Source organism: Barbatula barbatula, assembly GCF_947034865.1.
Source record: "Barbatula barbatula genome assembly, chromosome: 9".
NCBI lineage: Eukaryota > Metazoa > Chordata > Actinopteri > Cypriniformes > Nemacheilidae > Barbatula > Barbatula barbatula.
Genome location: NC_136772.1, coordinates 21,100,178 through 21,124,000, shown reverse-complemented (window position 1 = coordinate 21,124,000; position 23,823 = coordinate 21,100,178). Strand labels below are relative to the sequence as shown.

Sequence of the window (23,823 nt, the reverse complement as noted above, 5' to 3'; positions counted from 1 at the left end):
GCCTTGGACGCTGGTACACCACAGACCTTAAAGACGCCGAACAGGTGGAACAAATCAGCCAAGAGACAGTCTCAAGATGATCAATAATACAGCTTTTCCTGGGAAGCTGAAACACTGGGGTTTCCAATTTGGCCTTCCAAACGCCTGATTTGGCCAATTACAATGTATGGCCTCACAGTGTCTCACGACAATAACCTGGAGAGATTGTTGAGTACTTAAGTAAGGAAATGGCTTGGGCTACCAAGATGCCTTAGCAACATAGAGAGGTACGGGAATGGAGCTTTCTCTCTTCCCATTTCAAGCCTTGTGGAGGAATATAAATGCACCAAAGCAAGGTTAGAGATAATGCTCAAATAATCAAGTGATCCCTGTGTAAGAGATGCTGCTTCAACAGTAGCGACAGGAAGGAAATGGAACCTATCGACAGTGGTAGGATATGCAAAGGCAGCCCTCAGACAAGGATTTCATGGGACAAGTGCCACCTGGCAGAGGGGGATTTGGTTTGGAATCAACCACACCAACGTGGAGAAAAGTGACCTCAAATGAACAGCGTCACTTGGTAGTGGAGGAGGTTCAGCATCAAGAAGATGCAAATAGATGTGCCAGAGCGGTTTCTCAAGCCCAGCAAGGCCGTTTGATGAGGTGGGAAGGCATTGAACAGCGCAAAATGAGTGAGCTGTGGAGTATGGAAACAAACAGGCTAAGTTTTCTCATAAGAGCTACATATGATGTGCTGCCCTCAACAACAAATCTGCATGTTCGGTTTGGACAGCATCCAGCCTGCCACCTATGTGCAGCTCCAGCAAACCTCAAACATATTCTTGTGGGCTCTAAGAAGGAGGGGGGAAAGACACAGTGCCACAATCAAGTACTAAAGTGCTTGGCTGCAGCAGTAGAGACCAAGAGAGTGGCATCCCCCAAATGCAAAAAAGGCAACCCTTTATTTGAGAGGGGCAGAAACCTTAACCCCAGATTCAGGCCAGCTGAGTAGAGCCAGGGATTGGGAAATGTGAGTTGATTTAAACCACAGACTTACTTTCTTCTTGGAAATCACAGCAACCAACCTGCGGCCGGACATGGTTATCTGGTCCAGCTCCATTAGGACAGTCTTCATAGTTGAGTTGACTGTACCTTGGGAAGAGGCCATTAAAGATGCATTTGAAAGAAAGATGAGATCAGTTGTACACCCAATGAGGCCCAGGTGCACAACTGATGAGTTGCGTTGATGGGAACCATAAAAAGGGCATTATCAGCAGCACCTCACTAAAAGGCATTTTTCACTCTGGATAATGTAATGAAATTGGGACACACAACTCATGAGATGTCTCTCTGATAATGGCAAGGAAAGAGGATGCCTATCCGACGAACCAATGAAACCTCAGACCTCCTTTCCTCTATTTATATTCTTGACTGCTTCCCCCTGCATAAGGTGTGAGAAATGTGCTATTGGGAGATTCAACTGTGCTGAAATAGTGGGATTATAACACCTGGTACTATAAAGCGAATCACAAAAAAATAAGAACAGTACTTTACCTGGTAGTCCCTTAGTGCCAGGAAATCCAAAGTCACCGGACAGTCCTTTTTTATCAGAGAACCCCTGTGGGCCTGGAGGCCCCTGTACACCTGGAGCTCCGTGGTTACCCTTAACACCTGTGAACACAGCCAGCTGGTCAGTCTTCTGAAACTATGCATAATCCTGTTATTTTCTTAATATGACAGAGAATATGCATTTTTACCTGTATCTCCAATGGAACCTTTGAAACCAAAATCTCCTGGGATGCCAGGCTGTGTGCTGGTGATACCGGTCTCTCCTTTCTCTCCTTTTTGTCCTGAGTCACCTGAAGGACCCCGGTTGTCCACACCTGTAGTGGACAAAATGTAACCAAGAGATGGTCAATTTCTGGGAAAAGGTCATAAAATGTATATTCCTATGTTATATTTTCAAAATATGTTCAATATATACCGTATTAGGTTAATTGTGGACTCATTCATACATCTTATAGTAAGATTACAAATACAGTAAGTACCTGGAATACCCTGGACACCCTTTTCACCCTTCAGGCCATTCAAACCAATTTGTCCACTTAGACCAGGATATCCTAGAAGAAAGCACCAAATAAAATGAAATCATGGTCTAACAGCTCTTCAGACCCTTTGACATGTTAGGTGACAGGACAAATTAATAATACAATTAGTTGTGCTTATATTAAGTGTCAGAACTACACACCTTTTTGTCCAGGTTGGCCTTGGATTCCAGGTGTTCCTGGCTGTCCCGGTTCACCTTGCCAGCCTTTACTACCCTGGTTTCCTGGGAAACCCTCTAGTCCATCAGAACCTGACAAAATACTCAATCAATTAAAAACCCAAATAATAAAAACAGCAAAGAACATTAATCAAACAATCAAGACTGTTGAACCTGGGGGTCCGGGTTTTCCAGGTTCTCCTGAATGACCTTTCATCCCATCAATTCCATTTAAACCTGGGATTCCACTATCTCCAGGTTGACCTAAGAGTCCCTTCTCACCTAAATAGATGCACATTAAATCTCATTTAAAGTATTGATTCACAGGAACAGTCGCATAAAAAAATTGTGTAAGACGCATTATGAAATAGGTGAATATCTAACCGGAGGGTCCAGGTAGCCCAGTTTCACCTCTCAACCCTGTTGCTGCTATAGAACTGGTTGTAAGACCTGATTCACCTTGAAAAAAGTAAAAAATAATACGTTAAAAAGTTTATACTTTTTGGTGGTTTATCTAATTAATGTTCTTGGAATATTAAAAATATAACAATGGGAACTATGTTGTGACCAAAAACAATCCTGGGGTACTTTTTAAACACTATTGAAGGAGTTTTCATCTCTTCTGGCTTCTTATTGGCTGTTTTGTTGTGTCGGTTTAAGACATCCATTTCAGAAAAAAGAATTGTCCACAAAACATTTAAATATATTCAGATCAAGTTGTTTTGAAGTCAACATTTCATCAATGATCTTAAACTTTACAACCATTTAATTTTTTTAACCTTTTAAACATTTATGTACCTTTGATTCCCTTGGTTCCAAACTCTCCAGGTCGCCCGTAGGCACCAGATGAGCCTTTGTCACCCTGCACCATAAACACCCAAACTAGTCAAAAACACTACAGCGACTTTCAATTGTAAGGAGAATTTGTGACATGTTTAAATCATCCTACCTTAGGTCCATCCATTCCATCGAAACCCTCAATTCCAAGTGGTCCTGTAGGGCCTGGCATTCCCTTAGACCCTGCTTGTCCTTCTTTCCCAGGTGGACCCTCGGTACCTTTTGTATCACTCGGCTCTCCTGGATGTCCGTCTCCCCCTTCTGTTCCTGGAACACCTGGAAAACCCTTTGGGCCTGGCCAAATGCATGGTGAAGGAAAAGTAAGACGTATCTGGTTAGTGTATTTCTGTAAATGAAAACTTTATAAAACTTTGTTCTGTTGAACACAAAAGAAGATATTTGTAAGAATGTAGGAAAGGAGTTATACGGCACCTTTGACTACCATTGTCATTTTTCAATGGTGGCCAAGAACTGTTTGATTACAAGCATTCTTTCAAATATCTTTCTTGGTGTTCATCAGAACAAATACATTTATAGATTTGAAACAACTTGAAGGTGAATAAAGACAGAATTTCTCTTTTGTGTGATCTGTCCCTTTAATTACAAATCATTATGAAAATAGAATAGGCTCATTTTTATCCAATGGCTCTTTACCCCAGAGCTTTCATGTAGTTCCTGTAGTCCAGATAAAGTATGTTATTCATTGTGCCATAAACAATACAACACCATACAGTAAAATATAACTGTCCTCACCTCTGGGACCAGTGAAGCCAGGTTCTCCCTTTTTCCCAGTTTCACCTCTGGCCCCCTTCATGACCTCTTTCATGTGTATTATATGTATAATTGGCTTTTCACCTGGAGGGCCAGTCAGGCCTCTGTCACCTTCACAACAAAAAGATAAGAGACATTTAAATGCATTTGACCACATCATTTGGATTTGACCTTTCAAGACATTGTAACTTTTTTAAAAGGAAACAGTATGTAGCCTACACCAACTACTGAAACATCAAAGGGGTGAAATAACAAGGAATACATTTTTGATTAATAATGTAAAATTAAATTATATGTTGTAACTTTTAATACTTCAGAACTTATTTCTCAATTCGGAAAGTAAAAATTAGTTTAAAAATGTATTCTGAACTTCAACTTAGTTTATTTATATAGCACTTAATATGTAATGTTTTGCCCAAAATGCTTCTCAATATTAAAACCAATAGTACAATAATACACATACAAACCAACATATATGTGGGACAGCAATAAAACAAACCACACAATCCCTATTTCAAAGGCCAGACTGAAAAAGTGAGTTTTCAGCTGCGCTTTGAAAACCTCTCCAGATGGGGTCTGCCGAATGTACAGGGGAAGGCTGTTCCATAGTTGTGGCCCTACTTATTGAAAAAGCTCGGTCACCTTTTGCTATCAAACAGTAATAATCAAATTATCTCTAAAGAAGCATTTAAATTGTTAGACAAAAAGATCTGGTCTAGTTAGTGATATGTGACAAAAGTGATATGTGACAAAAAATAGATATGTATTTTATAGGGGTGTCCTCGACTAAGGATTTACATAGTCGAGGACACCCCTGTAAAATACATATCTATTTTTTGTATAAAGAAGCATTTAAACTGTTAGACAAAAAGTCAGTGTGATATTATAAAAACAACATTAGTTGTTTACAGTTATCAAAAGTTGAATTTTTTAACTTTTGCTGTATTTGTATCTCAAGGGGACCCCTTAGAACATTCTGAGGGTCCCCGGCTGGACCCCAGTTTGAAAACCCCTGGGTAAAACAATACAAATACTGTGAGGTATCTACAGTATTGTATATGTGTATACATAAAAATGTATCTAATCTCACCTTTTACACCTTTGCGGCCTTCAAAGCCAAGAATTCCTTTTTCACCTGGAAGGCCTATCTCTCCTTTCAGTCCTTCAAATCCTTTCAGACCCTTCTCTCCAACCTTTCCATGGAAGCCTTCCGTGCCCTCGCCCCCCTTGACACCTATGTTGTAAAGTACGTACATTTCAGTGCTATTCAAATAAAAAATTGTAATGATGATGATGATGATGAACAGTGTTGTTCCCCACACAGGTCCAGCTACATGTTAAAATCATTTACACTTTGTTTTGACATAACTAACCAAGTTTCATGAATCCGCTAGGAAAAGTATACATGCAAAAACCTCACATTAAATACAAAATGGCTGACTATATGTTGGGTGGAGCTAATGACTGTAAATTTGAAAGATTTTCGGTTTGGTGAGAACAACATAGAGTATGTGCCATGTCTGGTGACAATATAGTGTAGGTAAAACTAACCCCACCACTTTAGTCAAAAGACTAATCTCCAAGCCACGCCCATCTCTAAGCTTTTACCCACATCCCATGGAGAACATGTCACATGTGCAAAATTTCACAAAGCAAATGTAGTAGTAGAGTTTGGTGTTTTTCAGGGACCTTCAGAAACAGAACATTTACCTTTGAGCCCTTGGAGGCCACGGAAACCAGGATTCCCTGTTTGTCCTGATTCCCCCGGTGTTCCAGTGTTTCCTGGCACACCAGCATTTCCAGGGTCCCCAATGACACCTTTAAATCCCCTGACCCCAGGGGGACCAGAGTCACCCTCATCTCCTCTTTCGCCAATCAAACCTATAAAGATCAAATACAGCATTACTAAGAGAAGGTTGTTTTACAAATCATTAACAGCCAATGTACAGTATGGGATGCACCTGAGAGAATGTATATATCTACTAATCTTCAAGGCCCAAAGGAGCTTTGTAAACAAATAGTATTTTACCCTTTGGTTTTAAGCATAAGTTTTGTTACCTGGTGGTCCAATGTTTCCAGGTGGACCAGGGGCTCCTGTTTTACCAGGCTGCCCAGGATATCCAAATGTTCCTGTGGGTCCTGGCCTTCCTATCTCTCCCTGAAAACCTAGAGGGCCAGTTTCACCCTTACGGCCAATGATACCAGGCATCCCTTCCATACCTGTGTGTCAGTGAATGCTTTACTGAGTCTCATGGACATTAGAACAAATGATTATTATTTTGACAGTTCTGTGTGTCAAGTGTCCATATAGGGTGTGTTTTCACCTGAGTGTCCCTTTGGGCCTGGATCTCCAGGAAAACCAATGACACCCCTTTGTCCTGGCAGTCCTGGATCTCCAGGTGCTCCAGAAGATGCTCCATAGATTTCCCCATGTACACCCTTTTCCCCTAAAGCACCATGTACACCTGGTTTACCTGGCTGCCCTGGAGAACCTTCTTCCCCTTTAAAGCCAGTATGTCCCAAATCACCACGAGGTCCTACAAAACCTGAGTGACCAAAATCCGATTTTCAGAGGTGAGAAAAGAAGTGTGGTAGATACAGTCTATATATAAGTACGATGACAAACAATCGATTTAAGCAGGCAGCTGTCTTACCGATTGGTCCCGGAGGACCTTTTCTTCCTGGTTCACCTTGCTCTCCTTTGACTCCATGTTCTCCAGAAAGACCTTGGAGGCCTTGTGAACCTGGTACCCCTAGAACACACAAATGTGGGCAAACAAAATGTAAATAGAGACAGCATATATGAAGAGGTTTGTGTGTGGAAAATGTTAAAACCACCAATTGAATTTACCAGGAAATCCATCCAATCCTGGAACACCAGGCTCTCCGGTTTTTCCGGGTCGTCCAGGATCTCCAATACAACCTTATAACACCAAAGACAATTATGAAATCATTTGGCTGCATTGCGTTCACATATTTGACTTTTACGTGTAAAAAACAAAGCTGACCATCAATCCAGCAACAGTACCTTCAATATTCATCTGCTCCCCTCCACTTGAGCTGCAGTCTCCTGCAACACACATAGATGATAGAATATGTACACAAAGCTAAGAAGGCAATATCAGAATGCTGGAGAGTTGCAAATTGTGTTCATTATTAGTACTGGCGATAAAATAAATCCAGTCAGAGACTGCCAAAGGATTAGGAGAGATCCAGACCTGATTCACCAGGCAATCCTGGACGTCCATCTGGACCATTTATTCCTTCATCTCCAGGGGGGCCCCTTGTCCCTTTGATCGCTCCAAGAACTTGACCAGATTCCCCTAAAAGACCGCGTGGACCTGGAGAACCAGGCCGACCTTTGTAGCCCTTCTCTCCAGGTTCACCGACTGGACCTTCTCCCTGACGAAATATATGTAGACATTGAGGATCAGTTCCAGGATTAGTTTATTTGGCATCAGAGCATTTCTACAAATGAAACACCTTTCCTTTTGAATGCTTTCACATTATTATAAATAAATTCTACACTGTAGTTGTTGCCTTTTTAGAGACTTACAGGAGGACCTTGAAGACCAGGAGCACCATCTTCTCCAAAATATCCAGTTCTGCCAGGCACTCCTGGGTAACCACTGATTCCTGGGTCCCCCAGGTCTCCAGGTGATCCTACATCACAAGCATGTGCAAAACAGTATAACTTCTCAGTTACTTCGGTATTCTCATAACTTCAGTATTTACAGTGTGTTTTTATTCCTATTTATTAATGTCTTTTGGACCTTTCTTTGTAGCTACAGTCAGGTTCCCTTTTGCCCCCTTGGGTCCAGGGAATCCAGGAGCACCAGGGAAACCCTGTAGAGATGGAACACATTGTGAATGTATTATTTATATAATATTTTATAAACTAATTTCTTTCATGTTCACTTATAAAAAAAACCTGTGGTCAGTGACAGCGAATGAGTGATGCCTTAAGATAACCTCACATCAGTCCACAAAGCCACTTTGCCCTTCACAGTCTCTTGTGACCTAAGCAAGAGACTACTAACTTCATCACTGTAAAGATGATGACATGTCTACTTACTGACATCCCATCGATGCCTTTTGGTCCAGGATCTCCTTGATCACCATGCTGACCCCACTCGCCTATCATGCCATAGTCACCAAACTCGCCAGGAGGGCCCGGAGGGCCAGCGTCGGATTGTGCGCTGCATTCACACAAACCATGGTCACCTGATCAAATTATATAAAACAGCTGCATTACACAAATGTCACCAACAGTAAGCATCACCAGGTGCAGCAAATTGACCATACCTTTTGGTCCCTTTATTCCCGTACTTCCTGGACGTCCACGTGGTCCTTTTGGACCTCTGAAAAAGTCTTCCACTGTATCAAAGCCCATTAATAATCAATAAGTGTGGTCATATATCAAATCAGCAATAAAATATGTCAGTCTTGTAAATGTAACTGACTTAGAACAAATCACTATAAACAACTGAATTTCAAATTTCTACAAATGTCTAATTGTATCTCATATGCTATACTTTATATTGCTTCTCATGTTGGGATGGTGCATGCCCTTTCAGGCTTTATCACACTCACGTGATCCCTTGGGTCCCGGTGGTCCACTGGGTCCAGGCCGCCCATCGAAACCATTTGGGCCAGGCTGGGTGGCAGGATTGCCACTTTCTCCAGCTTCACCCTTGATTCCTTTTTGTCCCTTATGTCCTTCTGGAGCCCAGGGAACCACTATGGGTAAACAATCATAACAGTGATGGCATTTGGTTACAAATTTGCAAAAGACCCATACAATTTTAAACAAATGGTTCTAACGTCACTGAACATACTGTTAAAATAAAGAAAATGGAGATGAAGGCGAGGATGAGCTAGAACAGTTGTCATTAGGTGAACTACTCCTTTAATGGTCTCACTTACCTGCTTGTTCTGAAGCAGGGGGACCTGGGAAACCTTGTTGTCCTTTTTCACCCTTAAGACCACGATTTCCTATCGGACCACGCAGTCCTTGAGGTCCCGGAGGACCCTCTATATGGCCAAGACAGTGAGAGAATACAAAATGAGGAGTACACAATTGAGAATCCAGAGAATGTGATATATTACAAAAGTTAGATGTGGCATCAGAAGTGAAGTGCTGTGAATTTATTTGGGAAAAATGGATTTTAGTACCTATGGCTTCGTCAAATGAACTTGCCGGCTCTCCGGATTGACCTCTTCCCCCCTATAAAAATATATACAGATTCATACAGCCTTTAATAAAGTTTCTATTAACGATGACACAAAAATAGCATTGAACACATCATAAAACGCATTTCTAACCTTCTGGCCCTTGCTTCCTGATTGTCCAGCATCACCCTTCAGACAGGGAATAGATATAAAGAATGGCTTAAAATAACACAAATGCTGTGTTAAGGTGCTGTATTTTAATGAAAATGTTTTACCCTAGGTCCTGGCACGCCATTTGATCCTGGTGGTCCCTAAAATACATATTAATAGTAATTGGTTACATCATTTTTAGTTTTTATGATTTACGTTATCCAAATGTAAACGTCACAAATTTCAATGCTTAAATGTGCACTCAGTCATTTTTCATCGAAACAGTTTTAGGCTATACACAGAAGCGTACATTTTATTTTATACATGAATATACAACCATGTACATTTAAGGGATACCGTGCAAACAATGTTAATAAAGAAGTCTGTCATATAATAACCAATCAAAGTTCATATTTAACACAGAACACGATCAACTGATCACTACAGATTTTATCTGAATAAGAAATCTTTGTTATTTGACACTTTCAGTTGGAATTAATTCATTTAAAATAAATGATATATGACTGACTGTATTCAGTAAGTTTTAACCAAGCCACTATGTGTCAGTCCAAGACTACTTGAATGTTTGCAGCAAAAAAAATGACTGAGTGCATCAGTACCATAAATACAGAACATTGGCTCATACCCGTGGCCCTGGCAACCCTGAAACACCCCCCTCTCCTTTGAGGAATAAAAATTCCTGGAACAATAAAAATAAAATTAGTAGCATGTAATCCCAATCCCCCTTTAAGATAAATTCACTCAGTGGTAATTTGGCAACCATCTTTTGGATGCTACTTTTTTCATTGATATCAGCAATCATATCAGACATAACATTTGCTTATTCATTCGTTTAAATCCAGCTAACATGCATGCCATAAAAAGCAAAGATAATGAGAGAAAGATTACAAAAGAGGCAGGGGCTATTTGCACTAAGTGTAAATAGCAATAGATGCTATATACACTAAGTTAAAACAGTAGTAGGTAGTAGTAGCATGCATTTCTTGTTGGCACCAGCCCTTAATTTGGTAACATGAGGGTCGTGGGGTGAGGTAAGAAAAAGAATCAATAAAACTTCATTCAAATGTGTTAAATACAATAATAAATAAATTATACATTAATACAAATCACTTTTATGATTGAATGATTTTTATTGTATATGTAAACTCTCTTTCAACACTTTTCAACAGCATGTCTTCCTTTATTTTATGTGGACAACACAATTCCTTTGATATAAGTGAGTGTTTTTGGGCCCGTCCGCTGTTGTTTGATGAATAATATAAACATATATCTTTATTATGCTGCTGTCCCTTTAAGAGCTTGCACACTTTACCGTAAAACACTTGCATTTTTGGTTCCCAACTGTTTTTTCACGAAACAGACTACCTTTTCAAGGATTCCTGCTAATTTTGGAATTTGTACGTAATTTTGTGTTTATTTGTCTGTTTTAGAGTAAGAAGGCATGAAAGAGAACTCAATGTAGTATTTTGTGCTCGCTGGTCGTACACATATCAAAAACCCACGAGACCTGAAGTCTGCGCAGTCACTTGCAGTGCCAATCCTAGAAGTCTGGGGCCCTATGCAAACCTTTGTGAGGGGCCCTTGTCATAATAGTTAAAATTACATAGGCATAACTGTTAACTATAAGAAATAAAAAATAATAATAAATTCACACACTTAAATGAGCAAAAACTGAAAGAAAAAAAAACTTAAACTGACAGTAAGAACAATTATAAGATAAAAAATACATGTAAATAATCCTTTACCTAAAGTAACACATGGCTCTGGAACCATCTAGCTTTTTACTAATGAAATGAGGGATTAACAAAAATAAATATAGTTTACTCAAGAAAGCTAAGCATACGAAAACACATAAATTATTCTCCAAATGTAATGACACAAAAATGACATATTATCATGGGCAAACGAAATACAGCGGTATCTACCGTATAGCTGAGACTCACATCAACATTATATAGCTGGTTTTGTTATTTTAATTCATTCCCTGTAAATATTATTGAAGTTAGAATATTAATGTGTATGTAACTTTGCAGACTTTCCCAATATTCATGACTTTCGAGCGTCCACTGTTAAACCAACTGTTTGCCAGTGGACAAATACTGAATTTGTAAATATGTACTTGGATAATTTGGCAAAACTAAATAAGACTTTGAAATAGTACAAAAACACAATTCTTATTGTTCTTTCGCTTCAAATTGCTGCCGTTTTTTCCGCTACAGACGGACAGCTTAGTTCTGAAGCCATGGCCATATGTCAAGACGCATCATCACTTTATGCCACATTATTTCACAGTTATTCAATATATTTAGCATTAAAAAATAAATTTCCAAATTATTCCTGTAAAGTTTGTAACAGAACAAGGCAGAAAGTTGAATCCGCGTCTTGTTATAATGTTTTTGATTCGATACTCAAGGAGGTCCCCTAGTCGCGCAGGGGCCCTACGCATCTTGCGTAGTGGATATAGGAAAGATTGGCCCTGCGCTCTAGAGCCCTGTTTTATTTATAAAAATTATTAAAATGATGGGAACTTATTGAGATATTAAAGCCCTACACCTACCCCTTTATAATATTTGCTTATTTATTGCTTATAAAATAGTTTTGTCTGGATAACAGCCATGACATGAAAAGCCTTTTCCTATTTGTTTATGTACTGTATGAGAATCTCCTAACTCTTTGGATATTAAGTGTTAAATGAAATGAAGTTAAGGGAAACATATTATAAAGATCAAAAACTTAAATGTCACATACCGCGGTTCCTGGTTCACCCTTAAGACCTTTTGAGCCTTTCTCACCCTGTAAAATCCATGAAATGAAAGAGATGAAGATTACAGTATAAGTCATTAATGATTCAAATAATTGACCACATGAAATTCTTTTTTTTGCAACTCGAAAAAGTCATGTTCTTCTTGCCTGAAAATCTGTGATGGGTGGACGGGTGTGGGGGAAAAACCCTGGTGGGCCTGGTTCTCCAACGTCACCCTATAACAAGTATACTATATGAAATACAGTCTGCTTCACCCAGTGCACACAAAAAACATTATATTTGACATAATATGAGACATTACCGGCTCTCCTTTGAATCCTTTTAATATGATAGTGCTTTCACCCTGTAGTGAAACAAAACATGTTTATTTATATCAACTGAAAGATGCTTTTTTAATAAAACAACTTGCAAGAGATCATTTGCTGTGTCAAAAATTTCGATTATTGATTTTCATGAATATCTTTTGTAAAATAGGAACAGACTGAATTAAGTTGATTAAAAGCAAACTGTGTGTGTACATAGGTGACTAAAAGTCAGACATAAACTAATGCTGTATTTTACTAACTTTTTATCCTTTTTTATTTACTAATTCTTTAAGATTATTATTTTACTGTTGTTTAAAATTATGTTGGGTGTGCACTGTCTTCGCAAGTACAGAAAAGGGAACATCTAAATCTCAAGGTTTTAACGGCAATCTTGTGCAAAACTACAGTTTTTTACCTTTTGTCCTTTTGTTCCTTCAAGACCAGGAGGGCCCTAAAGAAAGACAATACAGATTGAGGTTAATATGGTAGGTTTAGAATAATGCAAGAACAATTTTGTTGTACATAAGATAAACCTACCATAACACCTCCATATCCAGGTGGACCTCTTTGACCTGGGTCACCATCGGGTCCCTGTAGTAATTAAATTGCATAAGATATAATAATTTTTATTATTAATTTGATACTCACCCCTAATGAGGGAGAAATAAAAATAAACTTACAGATATTCCTTGGTAGCCTGGCTGTCCTGGGTCTCCCTGTAACATGAAAAAAAACATTTAAACATTTACTATTGTATTTCTTTCGTACTAATGCGCTTCCATGAACATGGAACATCATACTGTATGGAAAATTTTATAATAATTTTGTGCCGATTTTTAAGTGTTTCTTTAATCTCTTTTGGAGCAGATACGGTCACAATTTATTAGTAATTTAGAAAGATCATCTGATGCCCTTCCTACCCTGAATCTTTCCAAATAGATCCAAACGTCCAAGGGGTCCCCTTTCTCCCCCTTTAAACCTGGCCGGCCCTAAAGATAAAACAAATAAGATAAGTACACAGAGTATAGAACTTGATTGAAATATAGACATATTTCTAAAGTATTGTAGGTAAAAAAGTGTTTATATATAAGTTTTGTATACATTCGGTGTGATGTCTCAACAATACATATTATTATGACACATTAAAACGTACTTGATATCCAGGTGTGCCATCCATTCCTGGAAATCCTAGTATTCCCGAGACTCCACGTGTTCCATTACAGCCATCAGCTCCAGGTTTTCCACGAGCACCAGGTTGTCCTGGATGTCCCTGAAGAGAGTTCAGAAGAATGTAAATCAGAATAACTATTGTTTTTTATTACAAACAGATACTGTTAAAATCTTTAGCGTCACAAATATTTTTGAATGTCATGTAAACTAATTAATTGTGTGGAAAATTAAATGAAAATGAGCGTAGCAACAAAAAATGTAGGCCTAGTTTTGTTCCTTTGTTTTTTTCTGTTGTATTTAAAAACATTGATATGGATGTCTTTGGAACAAATATGAAGGGAAACAGCCAAGAGCACAGAATAGATGGGATCCCCTTTAGTAATGTAAAAAACAATCCACACAGGTTGAGAACTCGTGAAATTGCTCGATAAATTGTTGCACATTTTAACAAATCTAGGCAAAGTGTGACTACACTAAAGTATAAGCGTTTCATCAAAAGTTGTAATGTGTAGTGCGACCTCTGGTGGCTGATTCTTTTATTTAATACACTATTCTAAAACAAAAGAGAATCATTTGTATTACTTACAGGTATGGCACCTGCTCCATCGAACCCGGGAACCCCTTGCATTCCCTAAAGAAAACCCGAAAAATATGTCAGAATCTTAACATATTAGTTAATCTGAACATCAAAAGCCATAGATTTGTTTTTCAAATCTGCTTTATTCTATATTGATTACCAAATGACATTTGTCAATATTAGTCTGTATTTACAGCATTGATTCCTCCAGACACACTATCTTGGAATGGTCAATTTCAGATTCTCATTTTCCATGCTTTGAAATCGAAAGATTGGCTATGGTTTAAGGAAAAGAACCATGTGCATCTAAAAAAAGTCTGTATACCATATAATACAATATACAATACATATAATATAAAATGAATTTCAGCCATTTTGTTCTGTGCCCCCTGTGCAGGACTTGAACATCTCTTTAGACGTTAGCACCACATATTTAATTTCAATTGAAAGGAAATTTATCAAATCAAATTCTGTATCAAAAACTAGCCCTACTGGCACTTATTAATGTTACCCCGGCATTCTATTCAAACAGTATCTATATAAGCTCTTCCGTTGAGGTTGACTTACCACACTTCCTTTTGGACCCATAGCCCCTCCTTTACCATGGTCTCCTTTTTCTCCTTTATGGCCTTGGAGGCCTGGGTCTCCTTGGCGGCCTAGCGGGCCGGTGGGGCCCTGGGGACCGAGGAGACCAGGAATACCCTGCAGTTCAGACACAAAGGCAAGGTTGGATTTGAATAAGATGAAAGTATACACATTTACAAATCATGAGGTTTAAGAGCACAACATGTCTACGTTTATCAAAGAATTACATGTTGATCCTGTTTATCATTTCATATCATATCAGAAAATGTACACTATGACGCTCTAATTTGGAAATAAAACTGAACCACTAGATGGCAATCTTTGACCAGACATGGTCCAGCTCTATAGCGCCATCCAGTGCTCTAAATGACGCACTACATAATGAGTAAGAGGTTTGGATATGTATTGTTCTTGCACCATCCAATACTCTGCCGAACTTTGAATTGATGAATGAGCTGTCAAATCTGTACAACAGCAAATTATCACCCAACCTTTATCTGATGTAGACCTCATATGGTAAAAAAAGCATGACACGTTTGTACACGCTGTACTTTGATTAAACTATGATATTAGATGAGTGTCATAACAACTGAGAGTTTGTGTTTGTTTTGAAGTCTGTCCCTCTTATCTGTGGATCGGTTGGCTCAGCAGTGGTGCATTTCCATGGATAGGCTGCGTCTGCTCGAAAAAAACGTTGCATGTGATTAGTGTGCAGCATGTTTCATAAGTATGTTTTTGTCCTGATCTAATAAGTTGAACAAATCGAACAAATAATGAGTCATGAGACGCTAGAGAATCCAATCGATTGGCTTTTAGGTAACTTGCATCTGTATAACATGCTTCGTAAACCATTTTTTTATGATCAGTTAAATTTGAGTGCAAACCATTTGGGGATTTACATTTTTATCATGAAGTACGGGTCAAATTTGGGTCAGAATCGTGTTTGTGTGTTTATGCAGATCTGCGATGATTAAGAACAGAACACTGAAAACCTCCTGATATACTCCGATTGGCTGGATTGATAAACAGACGCCCTGCTGTCTCGCCAACAGCAAGGTTTTCATGAAGTGGGTTGCATGATACACAGAGGTGTTAAGGTTGCTCATTAGTCAAACTGAAGCGAAACGTGTGTGTGAGATGTTCTGTGGTCAACGAGGTCAAGTACTTAAACCCTTGACCTCTGAAGACAATATCTGCCTGCTGTTTAAGCTGACCTACAAAAACTACAAAAATGATGGCATGGAGGCACGTCTGAATTCAATTCTATGTTTGCATAATGTTCTGTCAACTGCGATGTCTTCATTTGGACAATATTTAAAGGAAATACACAAGCGTGTAATTCGACAGTTAATGGAAATAAAAAAAGTGTGTTGATGCTGGGGAGGGTATAGGGGTTCAGATACAGATGGTCAAAATATTTCCCATGAAGCCGAGAACTAAATAAAGAAATAGAAGTGATTCTAGCAATATAAAACAAAATAATCTGTTATAAACAAGCTAAGATATGTTAATAGTCATGGGAGAATATTCCAAAACATCTCATGATTGGGCAACTTATTACCATGGAAATGGAGCATGACGAATGTTTCAAGGGAAAGAACTCTTGACTATTAGACTAAAATAACATTGAAACACTGGCATGATGTTTTTTGTTGTTTTCAGATGACAAACCTTATTGAACATATCTGTCATAGGGGCATAGGATAGTGATATTTAGGCTGCTCATCATATACTGTAACCACAGACATATGTAATGTATATTAACCCAAACTAAAGGTCTTAAAGTATAAACATAGGCTCTGTCTCCAAAGCGTTTCTCTTCTGATAAGGTTTGTTCCGTTCAAGTGGGTCTGCTTAGCTGGATCAGGTACTATAACTGTTTTGGATCCAATATTTCAGCTTCTGGCATACTGGCATAGCAGATGTATTATGCACCACTTCTCTCTCCTGTTTATCCAAAGTTACATTATCCCGTCCCCTCTGTCAAATATCCAACAAACACATGTACATTCACAAAACACAACACAAAACATAACCACGTCTGTAAGATCCAGAATAAGAATCGATCATATGCGTAAGATATTAAGTCTTTGAAATTCCCAGGACTGTCATCAGTGACTAATTCAATCCCTTGTTGGCCTTCCACGTCCTGTCCCCTCCCATGGGTTACGATTTCTTGACCCACATTCTGTGATCTGCTAAACAGGAGATAACCAGCCCGAGACTCAACATCCAACATATCAATCATAGCCCTACAGGGTTTTTATGGAATATTGCAGCAATTGTTGTATAAAATTCCAGCCCATTCGTAATGATTTTTTATTCATAATATTTATCAAAAACTTGAACCTTCCCTCGCCCTTCAAATTACATCACCCTCCAATATTGACTGTCCAATGCTCAAGATTCTAACTACTACTATGCAAACAATTCCTAGAAGACGTGATCAAGGGTTTTCAACACAATTTATATTCAACACAATCATTTGTCCGTTTTTTTCTAATTTTGGTGATTTTTCTGGGGCTCCACCCTTTCAGAACATGTACCATTGCACCTAAAAAGTGCATATTAGTACCTCAAATGTACATATGGGTACCAAATATGTATGGTATATATGAAAGGGTACTGTCCCAGTGACAGCTTGGGCACATAATTTGACCATTTTGTTCTGTTAGTTTCGTTTAGTACGAAACTATGTTAGACGTTTTGTATTACCCAAGTGTTCATAAAAATCTTTTCAAATACATAAAAGCACTACGTCTTCACCTCTCTGCAATATTTAGCTTTATTCCTAAATACTAATGATGAGGTCTTTACAATGAAAGTGACAATGCGCTCTCAGTTCCCATTATTCCACGCTCCATCGTTGTTGCTGTTTCTAACATATCTGTTTCGATGTGCGCCATCTAGCGGTGGATTTTACAAACTGCACCTTTAGGTGAACTGAGCATGATGTTAAACAGGGACAAACACTGGGAATCAGATTGACATTCTTGGCACACTGAACAGCATATGCGCTCGGATAAGATGGTTCTTGCCTCAGATCCCATCTATCACAGATTAGATGAAGATTCACAGCTGTAGCCTTCTAAGCACCTGCATAAACACACAAAGATGTCTCTGATGAACTTTCTCTTAACTTCTGCACAAGAACTAGGATCTTTTAACCATTTCGTCTTTACTCTAATCATCTGTTATTGCTGTGCAGATATGCCTGCCTAAAAACATCATTCAACTTCAATGATTGCGTTTTCTCTACTGTCCTTTCTCCTTTGACCAGAGTAGATCTTAATGGGTAGTGAGTGGCTTGACTGAGACAGGACTCGGAACTGATAAAAACATAATAGGAATATGAAAGAAACTCAGCCCAAGTTCACCCTAAGATGCCTGTCGCCTGTCATCATTTTCTTACCCATGTACACTATATATACCTGTATATATATATAATGTCTATTTCTATTTAAAACATCTCTATCAAAGTTCCCTGAAGTCATACAATTTGTTTGTGGGATGAACATGGTGAAAATTTGAATAATAATATACAGGACTATGTATTGGTAACATTTTACCATTTAATAGTCCAGTTAAGATACTATTTAAATTCCCCATTCACTTTCATTACATAGACACAACGGAATTTCACAGAAGGAAAAAAGTCCTAACAGCACGTGGCTGGGTAAAATATAAGTTGTAATAATTCATCCTGTTATGGGCTAAGAGGGAAGACAGGGTCAGAAAAAGCCACCGAAGGAAGGGGAGAGGGTAACTGAATGGCTCGTAATGCATTTAGAAAATACAGACATCGCCCCAAGTGTTCGTTTGTGTGAGGAGGAAATGAGCGATTAGCCATTAGTTAAACTCAATGACAGCTTTTGGGAGTGCCAGGTGAGGGTGAAACTCTCCCAGGGTTCTCCAGTTCAGAGTGAAGCTTTAAAAAGTTCAGGTCATTTCCTGTTTTCTGTCACCCGTTCCCTCAGCCTAACAGCATCGCTTCCTCACTGCATAAATCCCATGTCCTTTGTTTAGCCATTCTTTCATTTTATTGGCCTCTCTCACCACCATCCGAGATAACTTTGTTCAAATTCCTTGTTTTTTATCTTATGAGCCCTAGTGGATTTAACTAAATGCACTGCCTCTTGCACTTCCCATGTTCTTTTTTTTGGTTTACATGTAAAACCTCTTGTGTGTGTGTGTGTGTCCAGGTTTAGCTATATTTGTGAGGGCCAAATGTCCTAAGTAATACAGTGAATTATCATTACAACCCACTTGTGAGGACATTTTACTGGTCCCCACTAAATAAAAAAAGCTCATAATTTGATAAAATGCTCTTTAAATGTAATGTCTCGCACATGTTAGTGCGATTATTAGGTTAAGATGTTGGGGTAGGGTTTGGGAATAGAATAAATCATAAGCGTGATATAAAATCAATGGAAGTCTATGGAATGTCTACACTAGTATAGCAATACCAACATGTGTGTGTGTGACAGGAAAGTAAAATTTAAAATGTCAAGTGTCTCCTCACCACCACTATTACCTCATCGGTCAAGAATCTGGAGGAGAAAACAAGAGACAAGGAAGAGCTGTGTATGTGTTTATGTCTACTGCTTAGCAGGATGTATGTCAAGAGGATGTTGTGTTAGATCTTATAATAATGTAAAGAAGGGACTACATAAATATTATGTAAATCATGCTGTACACTAGAAGGGAAATTGACAAGTAGTCAGCCCCAATTGATATTAACAGTACAACAATATCAGGATATCTGTAAAATTTAAATAAAACAATCTGACATGAGCTGTCTACATTCCTCTTATGCGAAATATTGCTATTAAGTGATTGTTGGTGGTCTGCTCTGTAATGTCTGTTTCATAATAGCAGTGAGCAGCAGTACACATGAGGTCACAGTCACGTGTTGGTGCTTCTCTCATTGTTGAAGTAAAAACAGTAGCTCTAATCTGAGAGAGTGACTCAGAAAACAGGAAGAGCTCTGGAGAGCTCTGACGGGAAAGCAAATGCCTGAGTATCAGGACTACTGTATATGGTCTGTATATAACATCTTAAAAGGATAATGAAAATTCATACATCATTTCCTTTTTTACCTTCATGTCATTTGAACCTGACTTTCTTCTCCAGAATATAAAAGAAGATATTCTGAAGAATGTAGATAATAAAACAACATGGCCCCCATTGCCTTCTGTATTGACACAAAACCACTGAGACATTTCTGATGTATACTTTGTGTTCCACAGAATAAAGCGAACAATTATAAAATTTGGTGAACTAATGTTGGGTCAAAAATGTATCTATCAATATGTGACCGCTGTCCTTTTGTTCCAAAGCCCAATTCTGTTATTCTCACCATGGCTGAAAGCACAAAAGCTGGCAGTTTCCACGAATCATAACAGATCTCCTGCCTTGCAATGACTATTCATAATGACCATGGCTATCAAACCCTACATATAACGAAACATACTGTAAAACATTGGAAAAAAGTATTGACTATGGTGCTTTTCTGTGTTTTGGAGCTGGACAGTTGTAGTCACCACTGTAAGTACTGCCATTGTATCGCAGGAGTTATGCAACTATTCTTGGAATAATTCTACTGCGTGTTCCCTGGAAAAATAACATCATATATATGTTTGGATCATCCAGACGTTGAAAATGCCTCCGAAGCTCAAACGTCCCCCTTTAACTTGTTAAACGTTACAGCATGAAAATAGCAGGAATCTGTTTAGTGTAGCATTTAATCCAAACAATCTTTCAACACCCATTCCAAATGGGCTGGGATTTGTCAGCCATCCATGACAATTCCAAGTTCCACCACCTGCTTGTACGAGAGTGTAATATAATGTTCCACTGCAGCAGTGAGATCCAGCAAAAGCTCTGGATGTTATTAGTCATAAGCGGCGCTTTAAAACATTAGTTCTGCATGTTCCTCACACCCCCTGTCCCAACACGTACATGTCCCAAACAGTTTAACACAGATATGAAAAAGAACAACACAAACAGCAGAGAGTTTCTCACAGCTGACGGTGTTTTAGTTGTACACGAGTGTCACTACATTATTTTGATACCGTTACAAGAACTGCCAAGCCATTACTTCACCGTCCAGCCACACTCCTCACCGCAGACACAAACAAGCACGTACAGATGAGCTGAGTCCTAAAGGTGTTAACTGAGAATGATTCATAAATCTAAAGGTGTTTGTGTGTGTAGTGACTGGATACTTTCAGTTCTATCAAGACACAAGTACCTGTAGTAAAATAATAACAACAACAGGTTGATACACAAGTATGTGAACCACCTACATAAAAATAAAATGGTCTACGGTCTTCTTCAACAGATGAAAATGTGTTACTGTACTTAAAGGGATAGTTCGCCCAAAAATGTAAAAGTCTGTCATCATTTACTCACCCGCATGTTGTTCCAAACCTGTATACAATTCAAAGGAAGAGATTTGGAAGAATGTCAGTAACCAAACAGATCCATTAACTGCCATAGTAGGACAAATAAACAATACGGGAGTCAATGGGGGACAAAATTCTGTTTGGTTACTGACATTCTTTTAAATATCTTCCTTTGTGTTTAGCAGACCAAAGAAATGTATAAAGGTTGGAACAATCTGAGGGTGTGTAAATGATGACAGAATTTGTCATTTTTGGGTGAACGATCCCTATAAAACATCCACAATGTACAAGGGAGTCATTTATGCTGATTAGATGAGCGAATGTGACTTCATTCTCTTTGTTTTAACAGATTCTCTAAGGCAGGGCCTGAAGAAAATTGACTTTAACAGAAATAAATAGATTACCCTTCATGTAATTACATGTGACATCATCCTTCTGTGTTAAACATGAGTCACCGGAGCAGGTGCGGAGGGCCCTGCAGGGCTGGGATCAGTTAAGATTCCCTCTAATTTATCATTGTTTTCATTGAGCAAAACTTCATTAGGAAGATGATGGTTCAGCCACCTGAGCATTGATTCAAATGAACTTGTACAATTGCTCTGTTAGTGCGGTTTATTTGAGTATATGAACGCTGCCATCCGAACACTGTTGGGCACCAAACACGTGGACCTAGACCGCTGAAAAGATGGGCCTCGGTCCACTCAAAAATGAACTCTGGTGCGGTTTGATTGAAATTTAAACGCAAAACAGACCAAAGGCATGCGAACCTGAAATTCAAGCAATTTGGTAAAATAAAAGGACAGGTTTTTTAGATCTGCATTTGTGCATGTAACAGAGAAATTCATGGTGTTGTGACCGCGTTGAACACTATGACACTTCTCGAGTTATCGGCTTGGTAAAAATGTCATCACATGTGCACGCATACACTGCATACATTGCTCATGCCACCACATACAATTGTTTAAATCATCTGGTAAATTCTTTAACAAAATACGTACACTTCTTAAAATCTGTCCAATCCTGTCAAAACTTTATACTTACTGTATGATGTTACGTTCAATATCTGCAAGGCCGTTTCACACAGCCTGTGAATGTTCGTTGCGGTAGCGCGCTAGAACAATAACTAGATTCTTATAAAGCCCTTCACGTCAATATTCATGTGCCTTAAATGCGATTTCTTTTTTGTCCGGTGCAACAAATGTTTTCAAATTTCCCGGACGAACGTGAATGCTACGCAAACCAGGACTAAATGTATATTTTGTATTTTTGTAATGTATTTTATTTTCTTGGTCCGCACCATAATAAACGGAAGGACCACACAACAAATATGAACATACACTGAGAACGTATTATTTCATACAATTGCTAAAACATTTTTCAGCTAACCATGCCAGGATGACAGTTTTTTAAAACTGGTTATGTGCGTTATTGTTAGTTTACTCCATTTAATTTAATATTCCTACCATACAGTATTTATTCATTATTAATTATGGACGATTAATGTATACAAATATTGAAGTAAATTAATTTCCTACCATAAAAAATACTTATTCTGCACCCAAATGTTCTTTGTTATAAACACCTGTTTCCCATCACTGCACTATAAACAGTTATTACAAATTTACTGTAAATTTGATGAACTGGTTGTCAGATCAGTACCAGGCATTGAGGTGCAAAATCTGTATATGTATTTATGAAATGGCGAAAGCAGTCCACATCTGCACAACCCCTAAAGATCTGGCATTTACAGAACACAAATCTTAATGTGGGAACTACGCAACTGCTGGCTAGTAACTTGGATTGTTGATAGACTTTCTCTTCATTTGTTTGACATCTCATTTAACCTCACTGTTATTTAGATCCTAAGATGAGACACAGGCCTATACTGTGTGTAACAGGGAACAACATCATCTATGTTGTGCAGATACAGTGAGCATGTCATGCAAGGATTTTATAAGACAAAGGATGTGCCCAGGTAAAAACCTTCGACATTCTAAATCAATCCGACTGTCTGAGTAACTTAACAAACCAGATATACTACATAGGTTAGACATTTTGACTCAGAGTAGAAATAGTTCAGCCTGATGAAATGGTAAAGCCAATCAGTAAGATCTGAACTTGGGTTCGAATGATGTACGTCCAGCAAATGCAATCTGGATTTGACGTGTCTGACCATAAAGTTCGCTCTACAGAGAGGTACCAGAGTTCTGCCCAGCTCCCTGTCTTTGGCTTTAAAAGGTAAATGTGAGCTTCATTCTCTTGACATCCCCTAATGGGTGCCAATAAACACACAGAAACAAAGAGAGAGAGAGAGAGAGAGAGAGAAGAGCAGAAGACATGGGATATGAGGAAGTCCAGACCTGTATGTGCATTTATGTGTGTGTGTGTGTGTGTTTTTAAGCATCAATACTGCCATGCCAACAACTGTACAGAATTATAAACCCCCTCAGGGCCATATACAGTCATCCTGAACTCTCTAGAGGTTTCAAACACACTCCAATAAAACTCAGTCTTCCCACGGCCTTCTGACAGGAATTCACAATGCACCCAATGCTCTGCATTTACACATTTTCCTAACGCTGTTTACGTGCGATTAAGAGAGTCAATGCAGTTTTTTGGAATTAATTTTTGAAACCAAGCCAGCATTTGAAAGGTTGCTTACATTATAAATGTCTGGCATGCAAAAAGACTATAAATTAAAATCTACTTTGACCACTTCATCTCCATTGGGAGAATTTAGGGAGAAATCTCTGGGAATATTACTAAAAGTAGCTTCAACCCGCTAAAACACAAACAAATAAACATTCTTAAACCCTGGTTGT

The 23,823-nt window shown here is 38.6% G+C and overlaps 1 protein-coding gene across 1 annotated transcript in view; it reads right to left on the bottom strand.

Moving 5' to 3' along the window:
- Positions 1-23,823, bottom strand: part of col4a2 (collagen, type IV, alpha 2) — a 61,840-nt gene that overhangs the window by 4,674 nt on the left and 33,343 nt on the right. Inside the window, exons 5-41 of the mRNA XM_079464605.1 lie at positions 14,577-14,711; positions 14,019-14,063; positions 13,416-13,532; positions 13,183-13,251; positions 12,943-12,978; positions 12,800-12,853; positions 12,678-12,713; positions 12,259-12,300; positions 12,104-12,172; positions 11,942-11,986; positions 9,819-9,872; positions 9,298-9,333; positions 9,176-9,211; positions 9,026-9,077; positions 8,777-8,884; positions 8,444-8,590; positions 8,156-8,227; positions 7,926-8,074; positions 7,624-7,696; positions 7,407-7,513; positions 7,069-7,252; positions 6,879-6,920; positions 6,702-6,773; positions 6,505-6,603; positions 6,175-6,396; positions 5,909-6,070; positions 5,561-5,731; positions 4,941-5,084; positions 3,833-3,961; positions 3,192-3,373; positions 3,041-3,104; positions 2,627-2,701; positions 2,417-2,524; positions 2,228-2,335; positions 2,028-2,099; positions 1,737-1,862; positions 1,534-1,650 (exon numbers count right to left, since the gene is read on the bottom strand). Coding sequence (XP_079320731.1) covers positions 1,534-1,650; positions 1,737-1,862; positions 2,028-2,099; positions 2,228-2,335; positions 2,417-2,524; positions 2,627-2,701; positions 3,041-3,104; positions 3,192-3,373; positions 3,833-3,961; positions 4,941-5,084; positions 5,561-5,731; positions 5,909-6,070; positions 6,175-6,396; positions 6,505-6,603; positions 6,702-6,773; positions 6,879-6,920; positions 7,069-7,252; positions 7,407-7,513; positions 7,624-7,696; positions 7,926-8,074; positions 8,156-8,227; positions 8,444-8,590; positions 8,777-8,884; positions 9,026-9,077; positions 9,176-9,211; positions 9,298-9,333; positions 9,819-9,872; positions 11,942-11,986; positions 12,104-12,172; positions 12,259-12,300; positions 12,678-12,713; positions 12,800-12,853; positions 12,943-12,978; positions 13,183-13,251; positions 13,416-13,532; positions 14,019-14,063; positions 14,577-14,711 — 3,559 coding nt within the window. The remainder of the gene's footprint in view (positions 1-1,533; positions 1,651-1,736; positions 1,863-2,027; positions 2,100-2,227; positions 2,336-2,416; positions 2,525-2,626; positions 2,702-3,040; positions 3,105-3,191; positions 3,374-3,832; positions 3,962-4,940; positions 5,085-5,560; positions 5,732-5,908; positions 6,071-6,174; positions 6,397-6,504; positions 6,604-6,701; positions 6,774-6,878; positions 6,921-7,068; positions 7,253-7,406; positions 7,514-7,623; positions 7,697-7,925; positions 8,075-8,155; positions 8,228-8,443; positions 8,591-8,776; positions 8,885-9,025; positions 9,078-9,175; positions 9,212-9,297; positions 9,334-9,818; positions 9,873-11,941; positions 11,987-12,103; positions 12,173-12,258; positions 12,301-12,677; positions 12,714-12,799; positions 12,854-12,942; positions 12,979-13,182; positions 13,252-13,415; positions 13,533-14,018; positions 14,064-14,576; positions 14,712-23,823) is intronic.